General features: G+C 34.1%; 3 protein-coding genes across 3 annotated transcripts; all 3 read right to left on the bottom strand.

The window, feature by feature from the left end:
* Positions 1-2,987: 2,987 nt before the first annotated feature.
* On the bottom strand, positions 2,988-5,360 carry LOC115974492 (cytochrome P450 81Q32-like). The gene is made up of 2 exons (XM_031094881.1): positions 4,426-5,360; positions 2,988-3,704 (listed from the first exon to the last, which is right to left on the bottom strand). The coding sequence occupies exons 1-2, from the start codon at positions 5,332-5,334 to the stop codon at positions 3,105-3,107; spliced, it is 1,509 nt and encodes a 502-aa protein (XP_030950741.1). The 5' UTR covers positions 5,335-5,360; the 3' UTR covers positions 2,988-3,104.
* A 4,148-nt stretch (positions 5,361-9,508) lies between these two features.
* Positions 9,509-11,894, bottom strand: LOC115974493 (cytochrome P450 81Q32-like). The gene is made up of 2 exons (XM_031094882.1): positions 10,934-11,894; positions 9,509-10,143 (listed from the first exon to the last, which is right to left on the bottom strand). Exons 1-2 carry the CDS (start codon positions 11,867-11,869, stop codon positions 9,520-9,522), a joined length of 1,560 nt encoding a protein of 519 aa, XP_030950742.1. The 5' UTR covers positions 11,870-11,894; the 3' UTR covers positions 9,509-9,519.
* Positions 11,895-14,926: 3,032 nt separating this feature from the next.
* On the bottom strand, positions 14,927-17,495 carry LOC115978051 (cytochrome P450 81C13-like). Its single transcript, XM_031100079.1, has 2 exons — positions 16,501-17,495; positions 14,927-15,654 (listed from the first exon to the last, which is right to left on the bottom strand). Exons 1-2 carry the CDS (start codon positions 17,389-17,391, stop codon positions 15,034-15,036), a joined length of 1,512 nt encoding a protein of 503 aa, XP_030955939.1. The 5' UTR covers positions 17,392-17,495; the 3' UTR covers positions 14,927-15,033.
* Positions 17,496-17,682: the final 187 nt, after the last annotated feature.

Here is a 17,682-nt window from a genome sequence, read left to right as displayed (position 1 = left end):
CCCCTAAAACAAAAATCTCACTAATCTTTAAAACCTTAATAATTCTTTTTTTTTTTTTTTTTTTTGCTTTTTGCTTGGAAATAGATTGATCATAGTTGATTTCTTTAGGTTTTAACAATTATGCATAAAATAGCATTGTTTAGGAACACAGTCTTCTTTTTACAAATTGAAGTATTTTTTCTGCTAAAACTGATATAACTAAACTAAAATTCAAAAAAAGCTAAGTAATCCAAACTATTCTAAGTCTGAACTTGAAACAGTCAAAACATAAACCTACCAGCTGTATTTTTTCTGCACAAACTGATATAACTACACTAAAATTTGAGTTTCATGTACATAGATTATCACAGAGGCAAACATTACAATTCAAATTGAGAGAACACTAAAATAGTTAGAAATTAGATGTATATAGATTATCACAGAGGAAAAAAATAAAGAGAAAGGCAATAGCAATAAACTTAGAAATTGAACAGCTGTGGAAAAAAAAAAAATAAAGGACTAATAAGAATCAACTATTTATAAGATAATAGTTATAATTACAGATTTCTAAACAAATTTGACAAATTTGATTAAAAAAGACATGAACTTGTATAGAAGAGGTAGAAGGTTTGAAAAAAAAAAAAAAAAAAAAGAAGGCTGACATTTTAGGTGCCCAAATAATTATTCAATCAAACAAATGATTAAGCTAAGCTAAATCAGATGTGCTAAAAAACGTAGGTAGCAAAATAAAGCAAAACTGGAAGGTAAAGCAAAACCTGTAGGATTGTTGTCAGATTTTGAAGGTTGGGAGGCTCTTCAATACATCTCCACTTTCTTACAAAACCTATAGAATTTGAATTTCTATGAGTGTTTCCCTGACTTCAACAAAAAAGAATAGAGAGAAAAAGGGGTTAGGAATTGAAATCCCTAAATTGACAAAAAAAAACCTAATTAAAGACGAAATCCCTAAATTGACGAAAAAAACCTAATTAAAGACAATAGGAAAAGAGTTTATTCATAGATTAATTGAGAGATATCGAGAGAGAATGCTCTGATATGGAGGCTGGGTCAGAGATTGAAAACGTTGGCTCCCATGGTCATGCCCTTGCAAGTTTTCTGTGAAATAGCTTGGATCTGCGTTTAAGAGAGTGTATTGGTTCTGTGAAATAGGAGGGGTGCTGGATTTAGTTTTGTCGAGAGGAGAGGTTCTGCCTTGCGTGTTTTGGTTTCAGAGGGTTTTGGTTTTAGAATTATATCGGGGAAGAGTATTTGGTTTGTGAAATGTGAGTATATATATTTAATAAAAAAGAAATAAATCAGATTTAAAAATTAAAAATTTATGACTTTTTTTTTTTTGGTTTTGGTTTTATTTTTTTTTTTTTATTATTTTTTTTTAATATTGTGCTGACGTGAAAAATGGTAGGAACTTCAAAAGTTTCGATTATATATATATATATATATATAGATAAAATGTATTTTTCACAATTTAATATAAATTTTAAATAGATATTTTCTTATCATTTAAAATATTTTAATAAATTTGTACATTAGTCAACATAACTATATCTTTAAAAGCTATGATTTATACAATTAAAATATTTTAACTATTTATCAACCATTGAATATATTAGGAACGGTACAATTTTAGTCAACATAACAATATTTTATTTTTTGATCGGGGAACGGTACAAATATTTTTATTTTTATTTTTTGGTACTTTGAGCGGTACAATTTTAAAGGGGTTATAAATGATAATTCTAAATCTCAAGCTTTGAAGTTTCAAGGTGGCTAGCTGTTAGGCATTTGAGCATCTGATCTGACCGTGGCTTTGAAATATGAAGCATTAACACTGCCTTTGAAAAACAAAAAAGGCTTCTCTGTCGCCCAAACGCTATTTTGCAGAACCCATTAGTGCTGGTACTAGTACTATTACTCTATTATATCTGAAGACTGATAAGTTACTTATTATAGAGTTTCTCATTTCTAGATAGAGATCATTGGTCTCAGATGGCTTGCATAGAACGGACAAGTCTACATTGTTATTATTTTATATCATTTTAAAAATATAGTTCTTTATGATAGTATATATTTCTTGTTTCGATTTAGTCAATAACAACTATTTGCATGAGTGGGGTAATAAATGAATGGAGCGATTTATGAATACTTTGGGCTTTGTTTGAAGAGAGAAGAAAAAAAAAAGAAGGTTAAATACATATATATATATATATATATATTTTTTTTTTTTTTAAATAAGGGTATTCAAACATTTTTGAGTATTTGATTATTCTCTTAAGTAAGTGCCCTATCCCATATATGCAGGATTATTACAGGGATAATTCCCTTGGAGGTGACCCGAAGATGCTGGCAAGAGATTTTAGACCTAAAATTTTATTGATATCATAATTTATGAGATCTTAGGCACCACTAAACCTACTCCTTAAAATTACACTATATGCTCCAAGTCTTTGAACTCGCTAATAGTGCATTCATAAGACTAACTGTCTATTATATATGGGCTTAATACATCAAGTAGACCAAAAACTCTAGCCCACTCTTAAGTCTTAACGACCTAAAACTCACTGTCCTAGTTAGGTTTGTTTATGGACTAACTTCTACATATCCTAGAGGCCCAGGACAAAACCATTTTAAACTTAAACCTTCCTCGGCCGAATATGATTTAGCAATTACATGTACTAGATGAATATATTGCTATGAACTACAAAGACCACAATTCTTGCCATACAGATACTATTGGCAACATGGAATTCAGTTTTTGTTTTAAAAACTAGTGTGTTCAGTCTTTGATTAATGGACTTCGCAGATAAAAAGCTAGTATTTGCATTGAGAGAGAGAGAGAGAGATTTGTATAGAATTTTTTTAGAACCACAAATTTTGTGCCAAAATTTTTGCAACAACTAAATGTAAGTGATTATTTGTCACTTTTACATAAACTCATAACTTTTATTCAACTACTATCACCACATACAATCAACTACATCTAAGTTGTATTTTTTTTTTTTTTTTTTTTTTTTTGGGTGTGGATATTCTTAATCAAATATAGGATTTCACGAGTCCAATTGACTTAGTTGGGGGGACTTTTAGATAATGGCATCCACTGGAGAATGCTAAGGCATTGGTTCCCTTACTTTGCACATTGCCTCCAAAGGCTTGACCTTGGGCATGGTGAGGCCCAAATATTCAGTCATGTCGACCTCCTCTTCCCCAATCCTTTCCCACTCAAATGATTGAATCAAAGTCCCTAATGCCAATCCAATCACTCGGTTGGCCAATGCAGCCCCAGGGCATCCTCTCCTTCCAGCACCAAATGGAATTAGCCTAAACCCCTCATCACTATTCCACCCTTCAAACCTTTCTGGCATAAACTCTGTTGGATTCACCCAAACCTTAGGGTCTCTATGAATGGCCCAAGCATTCACCAATAGCATTGCCCCTTGAGGCACATCAAAATTGCCTACTACACAATCTTCAGATGCTTCATGTGGCACAAGAAGAGGAACAGGCGGGTACAAACGAAGTGTCTCACTAATTACATTTTGTAGATAATGTAGCTTTGGCAAGTCTTGTTCATCCAAAAGGCGTCCTTGTCCCACATTAGCATCTATCTCAGCTTTGATCCTTTCCATTGCAGTTGGATGGTTGAGCAATAGTGACATAGCCCATTCTAAGGTAGTTGATGAAGTATCAGTCCCTGCTACTAGCAGCACCTACGAAAATAAATATGCAAATGTCAACTAGGTAAAAAGAGGTATGCTCGATCAGGTCCTACCATCTCTAGATATACAAAATTACAAAGGAGTTGAAGTCCTAAAGACCCTAGTTAGTAACTGCTACCAATTTTGCCACACAAAAGCTTACAATTTGAGGTAGTAGCAGAGGTAATTAGTGTGTATCAATTACATAATAAACAAAATTCATATATTTTTTTTAAAAATACTAAAATTTATATCAATTTTATTGTAAAATATCACTTCAATAATATAATAAACAAGTGTTTGAATTACTTTTCTATAATTTGTAACATAATATTTATATAGAATAATATCTGATACAACACATCATTTTATAGTCTTTTCCCTTCCCAAAAGAAATTTGTAGTATTTTAAAAAAGGAAAATACTAAAACTACTACTAAGTTTAATAACAAAAGTGTCATGACAATGAATGCGGTTCATTTCACTTAACAAATAATAAACAAGAGCACTCATTATTGTACACTACCTAATATCTGGTACAACACATCATTTCACTTAACGCGCGGACATGTCAAAAAAATGTAGATATCATACTCTGTTTGAGTAAGAAAGTATTAATTTGTGGTTTTTTCAGAGAAATCATTTGAACCAAAGCCAAGAGGGCCGTATATGACCAATCATTTGTTTCAAAAAAGCTCTTCAAATACCAAATAAGAATAGGATTTGTTAATTACCATAACAATTCCCTTGATGATTTCGTCGGTGTAATACTCCGGCTCTGTTTCTCTCAACTCCAACAAGTTATGTATCATCAATTTCTTCACCTTTACCTCGCTTCCATCTCCACCATTTTCATCAACCAGTTCCTGCAAAAACCTATCCATCTTTTTCATCAACCCCACCATCTTCCTCTCCACACCCAGTAAATCCATCCACTGCAAAAATGGCAAAAAATCTCCCATATTTGGTGCTCCACATAAATCCACTGATTCCCTAATAACACCACGAATTCTTTTTGCTTCCTCTTCATCTTCCACGTCCTCTCCAAAATACCTCTTCCCAGCTATCATCATTGTCATGACATTAAAAGAATGCTCCACAAACTTAGACTTCAAATCAATCTTTATCATACCTTTACCACAACTTTGGATGAGTTTTTCACGTAGTAGCTTGACCTCTTCTTGTCTAACACTAGAAAACGCGTTGTTACGAGAGGAAGAGAGTATCTCAAGCGTCATGATACGGCGAAGGTTGCGCCAAAGATCACCATAGGGAGTTACAGCAACTGTGGAGTTGTTGTAGTTGAAGTGATCGCTAGCAAGCAAGCGCGGCCGGTTGGCGAAGACGACGTCGTTTGTGGTGAAGCAGTCTTCGGCGCCAGAAGGGGAAGAGACTAAGAGGACTGTACGGGAACCACATCGGAGGAGTAAGATGTTGCCGTAGTTTTGTGAAAGAGTTTGTAGAGATCGCTGGATTGGTTGTTTGAAAAGATGAAGGTGACCAATAAGGGGTAGTGATGGTGGGCTTGGAGGCAGGTTTTTCTTGATTATAGTTGCTGATTTCTTGTTTTTTATGAGGAGCTTGAGAAGGATGGAGAAAATAATTATCAGAGCAAAGCTAAACCAGTAAGGATCTTCTTCCATTTTCTCTCTTTGTGCACATGTTTAGTTAGGTTGTCTACTTGTACTCAACAATTATTTGCGTGCGAGAATGGTAGAAAAATTGTCGGTGAAAATGATAAGCAGCTAATCATAGTTCGACTGATAAGATAATTGTAAAGATAGTTGTAAAGATAGTTGTCACTAAAGTTATAACATTTTATGTGGTATTGAACTTATGTATTTGTCTGAAACAACTAAACTAGTTGCAAGATGTTTTTAAAAACCAAATTGGACCAATAGGTTCAATCGGTACAGCTAGGAACCAGATACTAAGAGTCTATTTAAATACCACTTATTTGTTGAAAACTGAAAATTTATTGTTAAAAATACTGTAATAAAATAATTTTTAAATATGTAAATAGTATTGTAAGACCCAAATTTACTTAAAAATCTACGTTTCGTTGAATTTGGTGGTCCCATAAACAGTACCATGGGACTTTAAGGCCTCACGCAAAACGCAATTGAAATATAATTTCAGTACTGGACAAATGCACACTAATTTGGTTAGTTTAACTGGAACTGGATGGTTCAACCACAAAAATCGAGAACCAGAACGGTTGAATTGGTTATGGAGGGGTTCGCTTAAAACACCAAAAAGGCAGCAATATTGATTGAAATGACAACACTTCTTAGTCTCTCTCATCTTATTCAGTCTTTGATTAATAGCACAACAATCTTAGTCTTGTGAGGAAATGAGAACCGGAGAAAATTTCATTTGTAGGTGAAGTGGGTGTTGAAAAAAACTTAAATTTAAGGGTAACAACCAAATGAAAAACTAACAAAATGGTGAAAAAGTAGATATTTCAGGCCCCGCTTGGTAATGTTATTCTAGTAATATTGTTTGTATTTTTTGAAAGTACGTGTTGGTAAAGAATGTGAAAATATGTGTAATGTTATTTGAAAACTGAAAATATGTATTTAAACACATGTACCAAGTGGGCTTAGGAAGAACTATGCATGAGAGAGAGAGAGAGAGAGAGAGAGAGAGAGAGAGAGAGAGAGAGAGAGAGCTATATATATTCTGTGAGGATTTAAAAGATAGGAAAAGCGATTTGGATTTGGAATGAGAGGATAGTATTTTTAATCTCCGATGATGGTAGGTTGACAGACCAAAGGGAAACACTAGGTGCTAGGTAATTGGTGGGGCCGTGGGGGGTGGGTCTAATTTCAAGTGAAGGTTTTTTTATTTATTTTTTATTATAATTTTATTTTTTTATTTTTTTAAGTGAAGCTTAATTAACAAAGTTAAGGAATCAAGCAGCAGATTTTCTTATATAAGAAATAAGATGTGAAACTTTACATAAAAATTATTTAAAAATTGTAGAAATCTTTCAATAAATATTTTTAATTAAAACTTAATATGAATTTGTGGGGATTATTCGGTTGATAGGCCCATAGGATTCAGAATTGGTTGAGGATTGTTGGGCCAGTGGCCCATCCGAGGTCGTGCACCCGTCCGAGGACGCCATGCTCCTCGGCAGTATGAGTCCGAGGACGATCGCGTCCGAAGACGATCAGGACGTGGTATCACCACGATCAGATCTCAGAAGTAGGTTATCTCAAGGGGTAGAGTAGCCGACTAAAGATGAAAGAGATAAGGCAAACAAATATCTGAAACTACAGCTGCCTCCGCATTAATGACCTCTCAACCAACTCTCTGGCCGCATTAATGTGGAGGTGATACCTGAGCAGTAGGGAAGCAGCCTTACAGCTGCCCATAGGAAGTTCCAAGAGGCGCCAGATGGGACAGAAAGAAATCCCCCGGACACAATCTACACGTGTTCGGTGAAGATGGATCGCGAAGGGGAGTATATAAACTAAAAGAGGAACATGAAGAAGGGGATCGAGAAAAAAAGGAGAACACACATAAAACTGAAGAGAAAGAAGGAAGAAGAAAGGGAGAGAGAGTAACACTAGGGACTTAAGAAAAGACGTTGATTATACCAACAAAAGAGAAGGAAAACATGGTATGGGCTTGAGAGAAAATCTTGGAGGTAGATACCACAGTTAATCTAGCTCTTTACACCCACGCTCTACAAATCATATTGTCTGGGCCTTTTACGTACGAACCCAATACTGTTTAGGTTCGTCACCAAATCGTGTCCTTACAGAATTATTTTTATATATTTTTAAAAATTATAAATTAAATTATTTATAACATCAATGATTCGACTATTGGTCAAATTCCAATTAGACCAAAAATTTGGGAACCAATAATCTTTTCGGTTCTTTGTCTATTCCTGTTTTTAAAACTATTTGCAACAAGTTTAGTCTCATCTTAAACAAATTACAAGCCGAAAAAGAAGTCTTGTATTTGACTTTCTCACCATTATTTGTTTTTCTTTTCTTCTTAATAATCATGTTTGTTTGAATTTATAATATTTTAAGTGTGTATTTGGCATTGACTTAAAAAGTTAGTTTTTTTTTACTCTTTAGTTTATTTTTCCTACTATTCATGGGTCTCATTGTACTTTTGGATACTCTTCATGAGTCTTATTGAATTATTTTAACTATCTTTTAGTTTTATTTACAGTACTTTTAACAAAAAAAATTTAGTTTCAACTAAATAAATTATTTTTAAACCGTCTCTAAATATGAATTTATAAAAACAATCACAAATTTTACGAGTCATAAGTATACATTAGTATTTTTTTTTAGTATATTTAAATACCTTTGTCTTTACTCTTCTCTTTTCTCCAATCGTTCCAAACATAATGTAAGAATTTAAGGTCATCAAAATTAAAATAGGTAAAAAAAAATTAAAAAGAAAAATGTGCAGTGATTTTTCTAGGGCATTTTTAACCCAACGAAAACAACATGTACAAAACCTACTTTAAGATTTAAAATAATACAAATTACTAATAAAATGTGGATGGCATTCGTTCTTCTTTTCCCCCATCCCATTAATGACGGTACAAGTGTCGTTAATTGTTGTGTGGTTGAATGGGCTTCGGGCCCATTTCCACCAGAACGTTCCGTACTAGTTTCTATCATGCTCAGGCTTCTGGCAGCACATTACTGTTAGTCTGGTCCATCGCTTAGAAGAATTCATTGTATACGTAGATGTCACAGGAAAGAATTAAAAAAATAAAAGTAATAGCCAGTTGTTTCAGACCTCCACACGTGTTCAGAATTAAAAAGAAATTAAAAAGAAACAAAAGATTTTAAGTTTGGAAACTCCATACCTTGTAGTAGATGGAGTGTAGGTGGCAATAATAGATAATAAGTCACTATAAGCAAACACTGAATTGAATGACTCACACATCCCAGGTTGCATATAAGAACATTGATTAAGCTAGTCCCTGGGGTTAGAAGAACTAAAAAAAAAAAATTAAGTGAAAACAAAAGTTTTGTAGGGCGGAAATTTGGAGTGCATAACAGGAAAGGATTGGTAGACAGTACTTATTGGATTTAGGTTTTTGGAATTGTTAATAGGACCCTGTCCCTCTAAAGCAAGAAAGAAATGAAAATCTTAATGATCCATTTGAATTGAGGGGGAGGGATGGTAGTAGAATTTGTCCAAAATTATTATTATTTTTAGCCAATTCTACTTTACTTTCACTCCATCTCCTTTCCCCTCAATCTAAATGAGTCCTTAGTCCCAATTCTTTGAACGCGCTCATAGTGCATTCATAAGACTGATAGTCTATTATAAGCACAATAAATTAAATAGGTCAAAAACTCTAGCCCGCTCTTAAGTCTTGAGAACCTAAAACTCACCGACCTAGTTAGGTTCCTTTATGGACTAACTTCTACATAGCCCCCAAAATATGATTTTGCAATTACATGTACTATGAAAATATTAACCGCAATTCTTGATATACAAATACTATTAGCAACAAGGAATTCAGTTTTTGTCTAAAAAACTAGTGTGTCAGTCTTTGATTAATGGACTTACGTAGATAAGATGTATTTGCATTAAGAGAATTTCGTATGGAAATTTTTTTAAAACCACAACTTTTGTGTCACAATTTTTGTAATAACTAAGTATGATTGACTATTTGTCACTTTTATATAGACACGTAACCTTTTCTCCACCACCACCACATACAATCAACTATATCTAAGTTGTGATCACAATTTTTTTTTTTCTTTTTTTTTTTTTTTGTGTGTGGATATTCTTAATCACAGGATTTCACGAGTCCAATTGATTTAGTTGTGGGGCTTTTAGATGATGGTATCCACTGGAGAATGCTCAGGCATTTGTTCCCATACTTTGCACATTGCCTCCAAAGGCTTGACCTTGGGCATGGTGATACCTAAATATTCAGTCATGTCAACCTCCTCTTCACCAATTCTTTCCCACTCAAATGATTGAATCAAAGTCCCCAATGTCAATCCAATCACCCGGTTAGCTAATGCAACTCCAGGACATCCTCTCCTTCCAGCACCAAATGGAATTAGCCTATAACCCTCACCACCCCTCCCTTCAAACCTCTCTGGCATAAACTTTGTTGGGTTCACCCAAACCTTAGGGTCTCTATGAATGGCCCAAGCATTGACCAGTAACATTGCTCCTTGAGGCACATCATAATTGCCTACTACACAATCTTTAGATGCTTCATGTGGCACAAGAAGAGGAACAGGTGGGTACAAACGGAGTGTCTCACTAATTACATTTTGTAGATAATGTAGCTTTGGCAAGTCTTGTTCATCCAAAAGGCGGCCTTCTCCCACATTAGCATCTATCTCAGCTCTGACCCTTTCCATTGCAGTTGGATGGTTGAGTAATAGTGACATAGCCCATTCTAAGGTAGTTGATGAAGTATCAATCCCTGCTACTAGCAACACCTGTAAAAAGTAAGCTGGGTAAGAAAGGTATGCTCAGGTCCTATCTGGATATACAAAATTACAAATTGGGTTGAATTCCTGAAGACCCCAGTTAGTAACTGCTACCAATTTTGCTACGCAAGAGCTTACAATTTGAGATAGTAGGAGAGATAATTAGTATGTATATCAGCAACATAGTAAATAAAATCCATATATATATATATATATATATATTTTTTAAAAATACTAAAATTGCTATCAATATTGTTTTCACTAAGGTGACATTTCATACAATTAATATCACACCAAAAATATAATAAACTACTTTTGAATTGCTTTTTTATTGTTTGTAACGCGTCAATTTATATGATTTATATTATAATACATCATTTCGTAGTATTTTTCCTTCTCCAAAGAAATTTGTAGTATTTTCAAAAATAAAAATGCCAAAACTATTAACAAGTTTAGCCACAATAGTGTTACAAAACGAGGAGACAATGAATACAATTGATTCCACTTTAACACATAACAAACAAGAGTGGCAATAAATGCAATTGATTTCACTTTACTACATAACAAACAAGAGCATTACACTACCTAATACACATTAACCATACAAACTTACTGTAAGGTGTGGACATTTCAAAAGAATGTAGATATCATGCTCTGTTTGAGTAAGCAAGGTATTAATTTGTGATTTTTTCAGAGAGATCATTTGAACCAAAGCCAGTGTAACAGGGCTGTATATGACCAATCATTTGTTTCAATAAAATTCTTCAAAAACTAAAGAAGAATAGGATTTGTAAATTACCATAATAATTCCCTTGATGATTTCGTCCGTGTAAAACTCTGGCTCTGTTTCTCTCAACTTCAACAAGTTATGTATCATCAATTTCTTCACCTCTGCCTCGCTTCCAGCTCCACGATTTTCATCAACCAGTTCCTGCAAAAACCTATCCATCTTTTTCATCAACCCCACCATCTTCTTCTCCACACCCAGCAAGTCCATCCACTGCAAAAAAGGTAAAAAATCTCCCATATTTGTTGCTCCACACAAATCCACTGATTCCCTAATAACACCACGAATCCTCTTAGCTTCTTCTTCATCTTCCACGTCTTCTCCAAAATACCTCTTCCCAGCTATCATCATTGTCATGACATTAAAAGAATGCTCCACAAACTTAGACTTCAAATCAATCTTTCTCGTGCCTTTCTCACAACTTTGGATGAGTTTTTCACGTAGTAACTTGACCTCTTCTTGTCTAACACTCGAAAACGCGTTGATACGAGAGGAAGAGAGTATCTCAAGCGTCATGATACGGCGAAGGTTGCGCCAAAGATCACCATAGGGAGCTACAGCAACTGTGGAGTAGTTGTAGTTGAAGTGATCGCTAGAAAGCAAGCGCGGCCGGTTGGCGAAGACGACGTCGTTTGTGGTGAAACAGTCTTCGGCGGCTGAAGGGGAAGAGACTAAGAGGACTGTACGTGAACCACATCGGAGGAGTAAGATGTTGCCGTAGTTTTGTGAAAGAGTTTGTAGAGATCGCTGGATTGGTTGTTTGAAAAGATGAAGGTGACCAATAAAAGGGAGAGATGGTGGGCTTGGAGGTAGGTTCTTCTTGATTGTTGTTGCTGATTTCTTGTTTTTTATGAAGAGCTTGAGACAAATGGAGAAAATAATTATCAGAGCATAGCTAAACCAGTAGGGATCTTCCATTTTCTCTCTCTGTTTGGTTGGGTTGTCCATTTGTATTAGTCTGTAAAAACTTAGCTATGACCAGCACATAGACACGTTTGTTACTTTGAATAAAGGAAAATTCAAATCATAATTGAGTCCGCTATGGCTTAGAAAATATTAAATCTCTCTTTATTTTAATAAAGTTGCAGTACTATTCTTACCTAAACAAATTACAAGTGGAATTGAAGTCCTATATATAGTTGACTTCCTCACCCTAATTTCTGTTTTTCTTTTCTTCTTAACAATCATGTTTGTTTGAATTTATAACATTTTAAATATGAATGATTGGTATTGATACTAATATGGTAATATGCATTATTTGTAACATATGATGTCATGTTTGCGCCCTTGATAAAATGAGATGAGTTTTATTTATTTATTTATTTTTAATTTTTTAACAGGTAATAAAATGGGAATGATTTAGGTTTAGTGTGAGTTTAGATGCAACTGTTTTTGCTGATTGTAGATTGTTTATTTACTAAAGTTGGTTACAGTATATCCTTAAAAATTTGAGACTTAAAAAAATTTTATATAAGAAAATTAATTAATAAGCTAAAAAATTAAAGGAAAAAGATGATGGCAAACAAATACACCATCAGAGATCTGAGACCTGCTCGATTATACAATTAATCAATTATTAAGATATCGTACTTATTAATTTTATTTGCAAGAAAACAAAGGTTTATATTCCAAAAGTAAACTAACTAGACCTAATTAACATTTGAGTTTCACTTATCAAAAAAAAATTTTGAGTTTCACTTATTAGCAAATTTGTTTAATATTATATTATATTATTATCTTTGTCTAAACTTCTCTTACAATGCAAATAAAAATGCTTACTATATAGGGTATCATTCATTGGTTTAATAAGTTTTTATGATTTTAAATTTATGTTATCCTGTCCTCAGTGATTCGTTTAACTTAATTCGTGGTAATAATAAATGAATATGTCTAATATCATTTTGAGTTTTTAAAATATAAATAAAATGGATTTATAATAATATAAAATTTAATAAGATTAATAATGGATTTTGAATTTAATATTTAACAAATATAAGTTTAGAATTGATTTTTTTTTTTTGAGTAATTCTGATACCACAACTAATTCTACAATTTTGCCACATGGTGACTCATGAGTGGTAGAATTATGGATTCACATAGACCTGCCATTTTATTTCCACCACTTATAACTCATAACATAGACAAGTTATGATAAAAATTGTGAAAATTATTGTGACAATGTATTTACTTTTTTTTTTTTTTTTTTCCTCCAAAACCTGATCATGGTCATTTCGTAGGCCCATTTTTATATGGTACTTTCATCATGAACGTGGGTAAAACGCTAATCTGTATTTGTAGGATAATAAGCCAACAAGGGCTTGGCTCAGCTGGTAAGGTTCGTTCGCTTCGCCTAACCAGCTTAGATTTGATTCCCGCTGCCAGCGGGCTCTTGTTGGTGGACTGTTGTGCGAGGGATTTAAGGGGAACATAGGTTCGAGTCTTGACGGGTACCTCGGTGGTCCTTGTGGGTCCTGTCCCTCATATGGTCTATACAAATTCGGGTGGCATAATACAACCATAATGTCCCCCATTTTTGTTTAGCAAAAAAAAAAAAAAATTTGTAGGATAATGAATGAAAGTTGTTGGTGCTTCTAAACGTATAAAAAGTAAAGCATAGGAAGCCATCCCGAGAGAGATTTTTGTGAGGATCCAAATAGCCACCAGATCTAGATTCGGATCAAATCCAAAATTTTACCCACAACTTTCGTCAAACCAAACTATCATTGACAATAGAAAATATTAGTCTTACCCCAAATGTTATAACAAGACAAAACTGAGAAAGGATTGGAATATTTTGGAGGGTGAGACTTAGACAAAGACAGGAACATTATTTCTATTTGATATGAGCATAATTCTTGTTGGAAAAGTTTAAATTAATAAAAAAAAATTGACAGCTGAGTAATTTAAGATCCAATCGATAAAGTTTAGTAACAAATTAGATTATTTATACCTTAATGCTACAATACTTAATATCTTTTTATTTAATGTGAATTTTGATAAATCCGCCATTGATTTACATTTTTTTTTTCTTATATCCTCTATGTTTGTAAAATTTCAAATAGATAAAAAATAATAACTGGTGAAGTGCAGAGTCATCAGTCGTTGTAAGTGCGTCTAGATGGAGCCGAGTCTTCGTCTGTGTCACCGTGAAAATGGTAAGATAGCTTCCTTAAGGTGATCACCAGTGTAGTGCTTGCCACAACGTCTCTGATGCCAAAATCAGTATAAGAAAACCTTTAGAAAACAACAGAGTATCAGAATAATTAGTAGTACTTTTAGGTGTGTCTCTGTACCTTGTATTGGTGCTGTGAGAGCTTTATATATGTTTCCACAACCCCTAACCGTTGTGGTTGTTAATGTGGCTTTAATGTCTCTCTTGGTAACGCCTCATGTTCAGTAATGTGAGCCTTAATGAGGCTTCTAAAGATCTGTACAGCTAGTTTTGTAACCGCTCGGGATATTATTGGCTGCATTGAATGGCTTTGTTACTCTTGTCAGTGATATGGACATGTGGTTAGCTCGTCTCAGAGGATGGCCTCGTTGGTCTTGATGAGATCGTTCAGTTGACTTTGTCAGTTCCATCAATAACTATGTGTCTATGTAATGTATTATTATAAACCCGATTTAAAATACTATTATTACTATTACTATTTTCATGTGTGTTCTAATAAGTATTACTGTTTACTCAAAAAAAGTCTATGTCATTAATAAAATATTTAATTTCAAGTTTTTATAGTTTTAAATTATGCAAAAAAAAAAAAAAAAATTAATAGATCAAATAATGAATGAAATTTGATTGACACGAAATTTTACATGTGTATTAAAAACATAAAAATTGTGTAATCAAACCGTTAGATTTTCAAAATATATAGTTATATTAATTTTCTAAGTGGAAATTATAATTTTAAGTAACAATCAAATTTGTAACCAAACTTTGTCCAATTTTAAAAAGGAAAAAATTGGTGGAAGTCATCTCAACAACTTCACTAAAATGTGTTGGTTTTGTCAACCTTTTCCTTAATTAGAAGCAATTATCTATGCGCTTATAAAAGCATAGGTAATTATACAATATTGGTTTTGTTAATCAGTCTCATATCTACTAACAAATATAATCAAAGTTGAGAGAGGAAGTTAGTCATGGAAGAGCATGGAGTACAAACAGCCACCAAAGGCTTAGTCTTTGCCATGAGAAATTCGGAACTTGAGGTCATGTCCACCATCTTCTTCCCAACCATTTCCCAATCAAAGCACTGAATGAATGCACCCAACGCTAAAGACATAACCCGCATGGCCATGCCAGCACCAGGGCATGCCCTCCTCCCTATGCCAAATGGAATGAACTTGAACCCTTCTCTTTCTCCATTGATTTCTTCAAATCTCTCTGGCTTGAACTTAGTAGGCTCCTCCCAAAGCTTGGGATCTCTATGCATGGACCATGCATTCACCAACAAAATTGTCCCTCGCGGGATATGAAATCCCCCCACAATGCAGTCTACTGAGGAACAATGAGGTAATGAAAGTGGCACTGTAGGATACAGTCGAAGTGTTTCATTGATGACACAATGAAGATAGGGAAGTTTGGCAAGATCCAAGTCATTTATCAAGCGCTCACACCCAACTTGGCTGTCAATCTCTGCTTTAACCTTTTGCAATACTTTAGGATGATTCAGAAGAAGTGACATTGCCCATTCCATGGTTATTGCTGTTGTTTCGGTTCCCGCTACAAACACCATCTGAAGCACATAATTCTCTAGTAAGCTAAGCTAACATTTCCAGAAACAAAAATTCTAGGCAGAAAGGAAAAAGACTTTATATTTTTTAGTACATAACTCAAGAAGATGTTGGGATGTTCTGTAAAAGTGCAGAGTGTTTCACATGGATTTAGCAGCATGGCTCGATTGTTTCTTAACAAGATAGTGAAATACGATAGGATATAACAAAAAGATGATACATATCTAATGGATTATAGATTTTTGCAAAAGTACTCCAAATTAGATTTATATTATCTAGGTGATCATAGGTTCTAATTAACTTCTAAACGCTACACTAGAATTTTAACCAAGTAAAACACAGGAAATGTCCATTAATGTGCATTGATTTTGAATTTCAGGTATAATTTCTAAACAGGAGGAAGGGGCAGGGGAACAAAAACATCTGTCTTCACACCTAGTTCTTCCTCAATTGTTCAGCATGAACATATTCTCAGTGTCAAGAAATTCAAAGAATGATTCAAGGTTCACATAAGAAGGAGGGTATATGCTTTTACTAGTCAAATTATAATCAGAAGCCTTGTAATCGTGTATATGGCCAACATCTATGTTGTAAACACATAGTTGTGAAACTCAATAGATGCATGCAAAACACACTCTTATAATCCTATATGATTTTCAATCCATTTGGAATATCATATATCATTAGTTCATTACAAAATTAATATTAATCTTAAAGATTACTCTGCATCCTACATTACTACAACGGTGGTAAATGGTTACTTCGCAAAATAATCATGAAAATATAACAACAAAAAAGTAATCAAAATCACCATTGAGCAATAGTGACAAAGATGTAAAATAACTTACCAATGTGAGGCTTTTGATGACATCATCTGAAAAAAATTCAGGTTCAGATTTCCGTAGAGAAAACAGAGTTTCAATCAGTGGCCTCATATTTTCCACATCTTTAACGTTATCATTGTTCAGCTTTATCTCTTCAAACAAACGCCCTAATACCTCATTTCTTTTCCTCTGCAGCCTTATCATATTCTTCTCCAACCCTTTGTAACCAGCCCACCTTAAAATTGGAAAGAAATCACATATATTCACTGTCAAGCTTGAAGAGAAAACCTCTTTGAATTCTTTGAGAAGTTTCTTTCCCACATCCATGCATGCAAACTCCTCTCCAACACAAGGCTTTCCAGCAACCATCCTCATCATTATATTAGACACCAAAAGTGAGCACAAATACTTTAAGTCCACCTTTTGGGGTTCTATATTTGACAATTTAAACACTTGGCGAATAAGAGAGTACACTTCTTCTTCTCTAATGATAGAAGATTTCTGAAGGCTGATATGAGAGAAAATCTCAATGGTACTAACCCGTCTGAGGTTTCGCCACAAGTGGCCATATGCAGCCCAAACTGGGGCAGTACAGTTGTAAGTAAGACGATCCCCAGCAACAGTTTGGGGACGATTTGCAAATGTTATGTCATTTTTGGTGAAACATTCTTCAACAGCTGAAGGAGAAGATACAACTAGGATAGATCTTGAACCAAACTTAAGAGATAGGATTGGACCGTACTGCAATGATAGGGTCTCTAGTGTTTGGTGGAGTGGCTGTTTCAGGAGGTGAAGGTGGCCGATTATTGGTAGAGAAAATGGACTTGGTGGTAAATTTTTGTTATGGTGGTTTAGAAGTTTGATAATGAAAACAGTGGAGAGGATCAAAGCAAGGTAGAGGTAACAGTTTTCCATGGCGAAGCAGAGCAATATGGATTAGAGAAAGACAGAGAGAAGAGATAATAACCTTTACCCAAATACTGTAGTGAGGATCTTATCAATGAATGCCAAAAACAGATTTGTCATTGTCCTACAATTGACGTGGTATCCCATATAAACATATTTTATCCTCACCAAGCCAAATAGCCAATTACCTTTTCTTGCTTGGGATTTTGGGAACCATTCTCGGACTAAATTATTACACCTAATCCCATTATCATTATTCATCTAAATTATTAGACCTAATCCCATTATCCTTCTGCATAA

The sequence above is a fragment of the Quercus lobata genome, chromosome 2 (genome assembly GCF_001633185.2).
Source record: "Quercus lobata isolate SW786 chromosome 2, ValleyOak3.0 Primary Assembly, whole genome shotgun sequence".
NCBI classification, from domain to species: domain Eukaryota; kingdom Viridiplantae; phylum Streptophyta; class Magnoliopsida; order Fagales; family Fagaceae; genus Quercus; species Quercus lobata.
The sequence above is the reverse complement of the archived record's forward strand: the minus strand, read 5'-3'. Positions and strand labels throughout refer to the sequence as shown.

Coding starts and splice junctions, on each gene's coding strand:
- LOC115974492 (XM_031094881.1), bottom strand. CDS start 5,334: ATGGAAGAAGATCCTTACTGGTTTAGCTTTGCTCTGATAATTATTTTC. Junction 3,705..4,425: donor TCATCAAGGGAATTGTTATG/GTAATTAACAAA, acceptor TTATTTTCGTAG/GTGCTGCTAGTAGCAGGGAC.
- LOC115974493 (XM_031094882.1), bottom strand. CDS start 11,869: ATGGACAACCCAACCAAACAGAGAGAGAAAATGGAAGATCCCTACTGG. Junction 10,144..10,933: donor TCATCAAGGGAATTATTATG/GTAATTTACAAA, acceptor TACTTTTTACAG/GTGTTGCTAGTAGCAGGGAT.
- LOC115978051 (XM_031100079.1), bottom strand. CDS start 17,391: ATGGAAAACTGTTACCTCTACCTTGCTTTGATCCTCTCCACTGTTTTC. Junction 15,655..16,500: donor TCATCAAAAGCCTCACATTG/GTAAGTTATTTT, acceptor TATGTGCTTCAG/ATGGTGTTTGTAGCGGGAAC.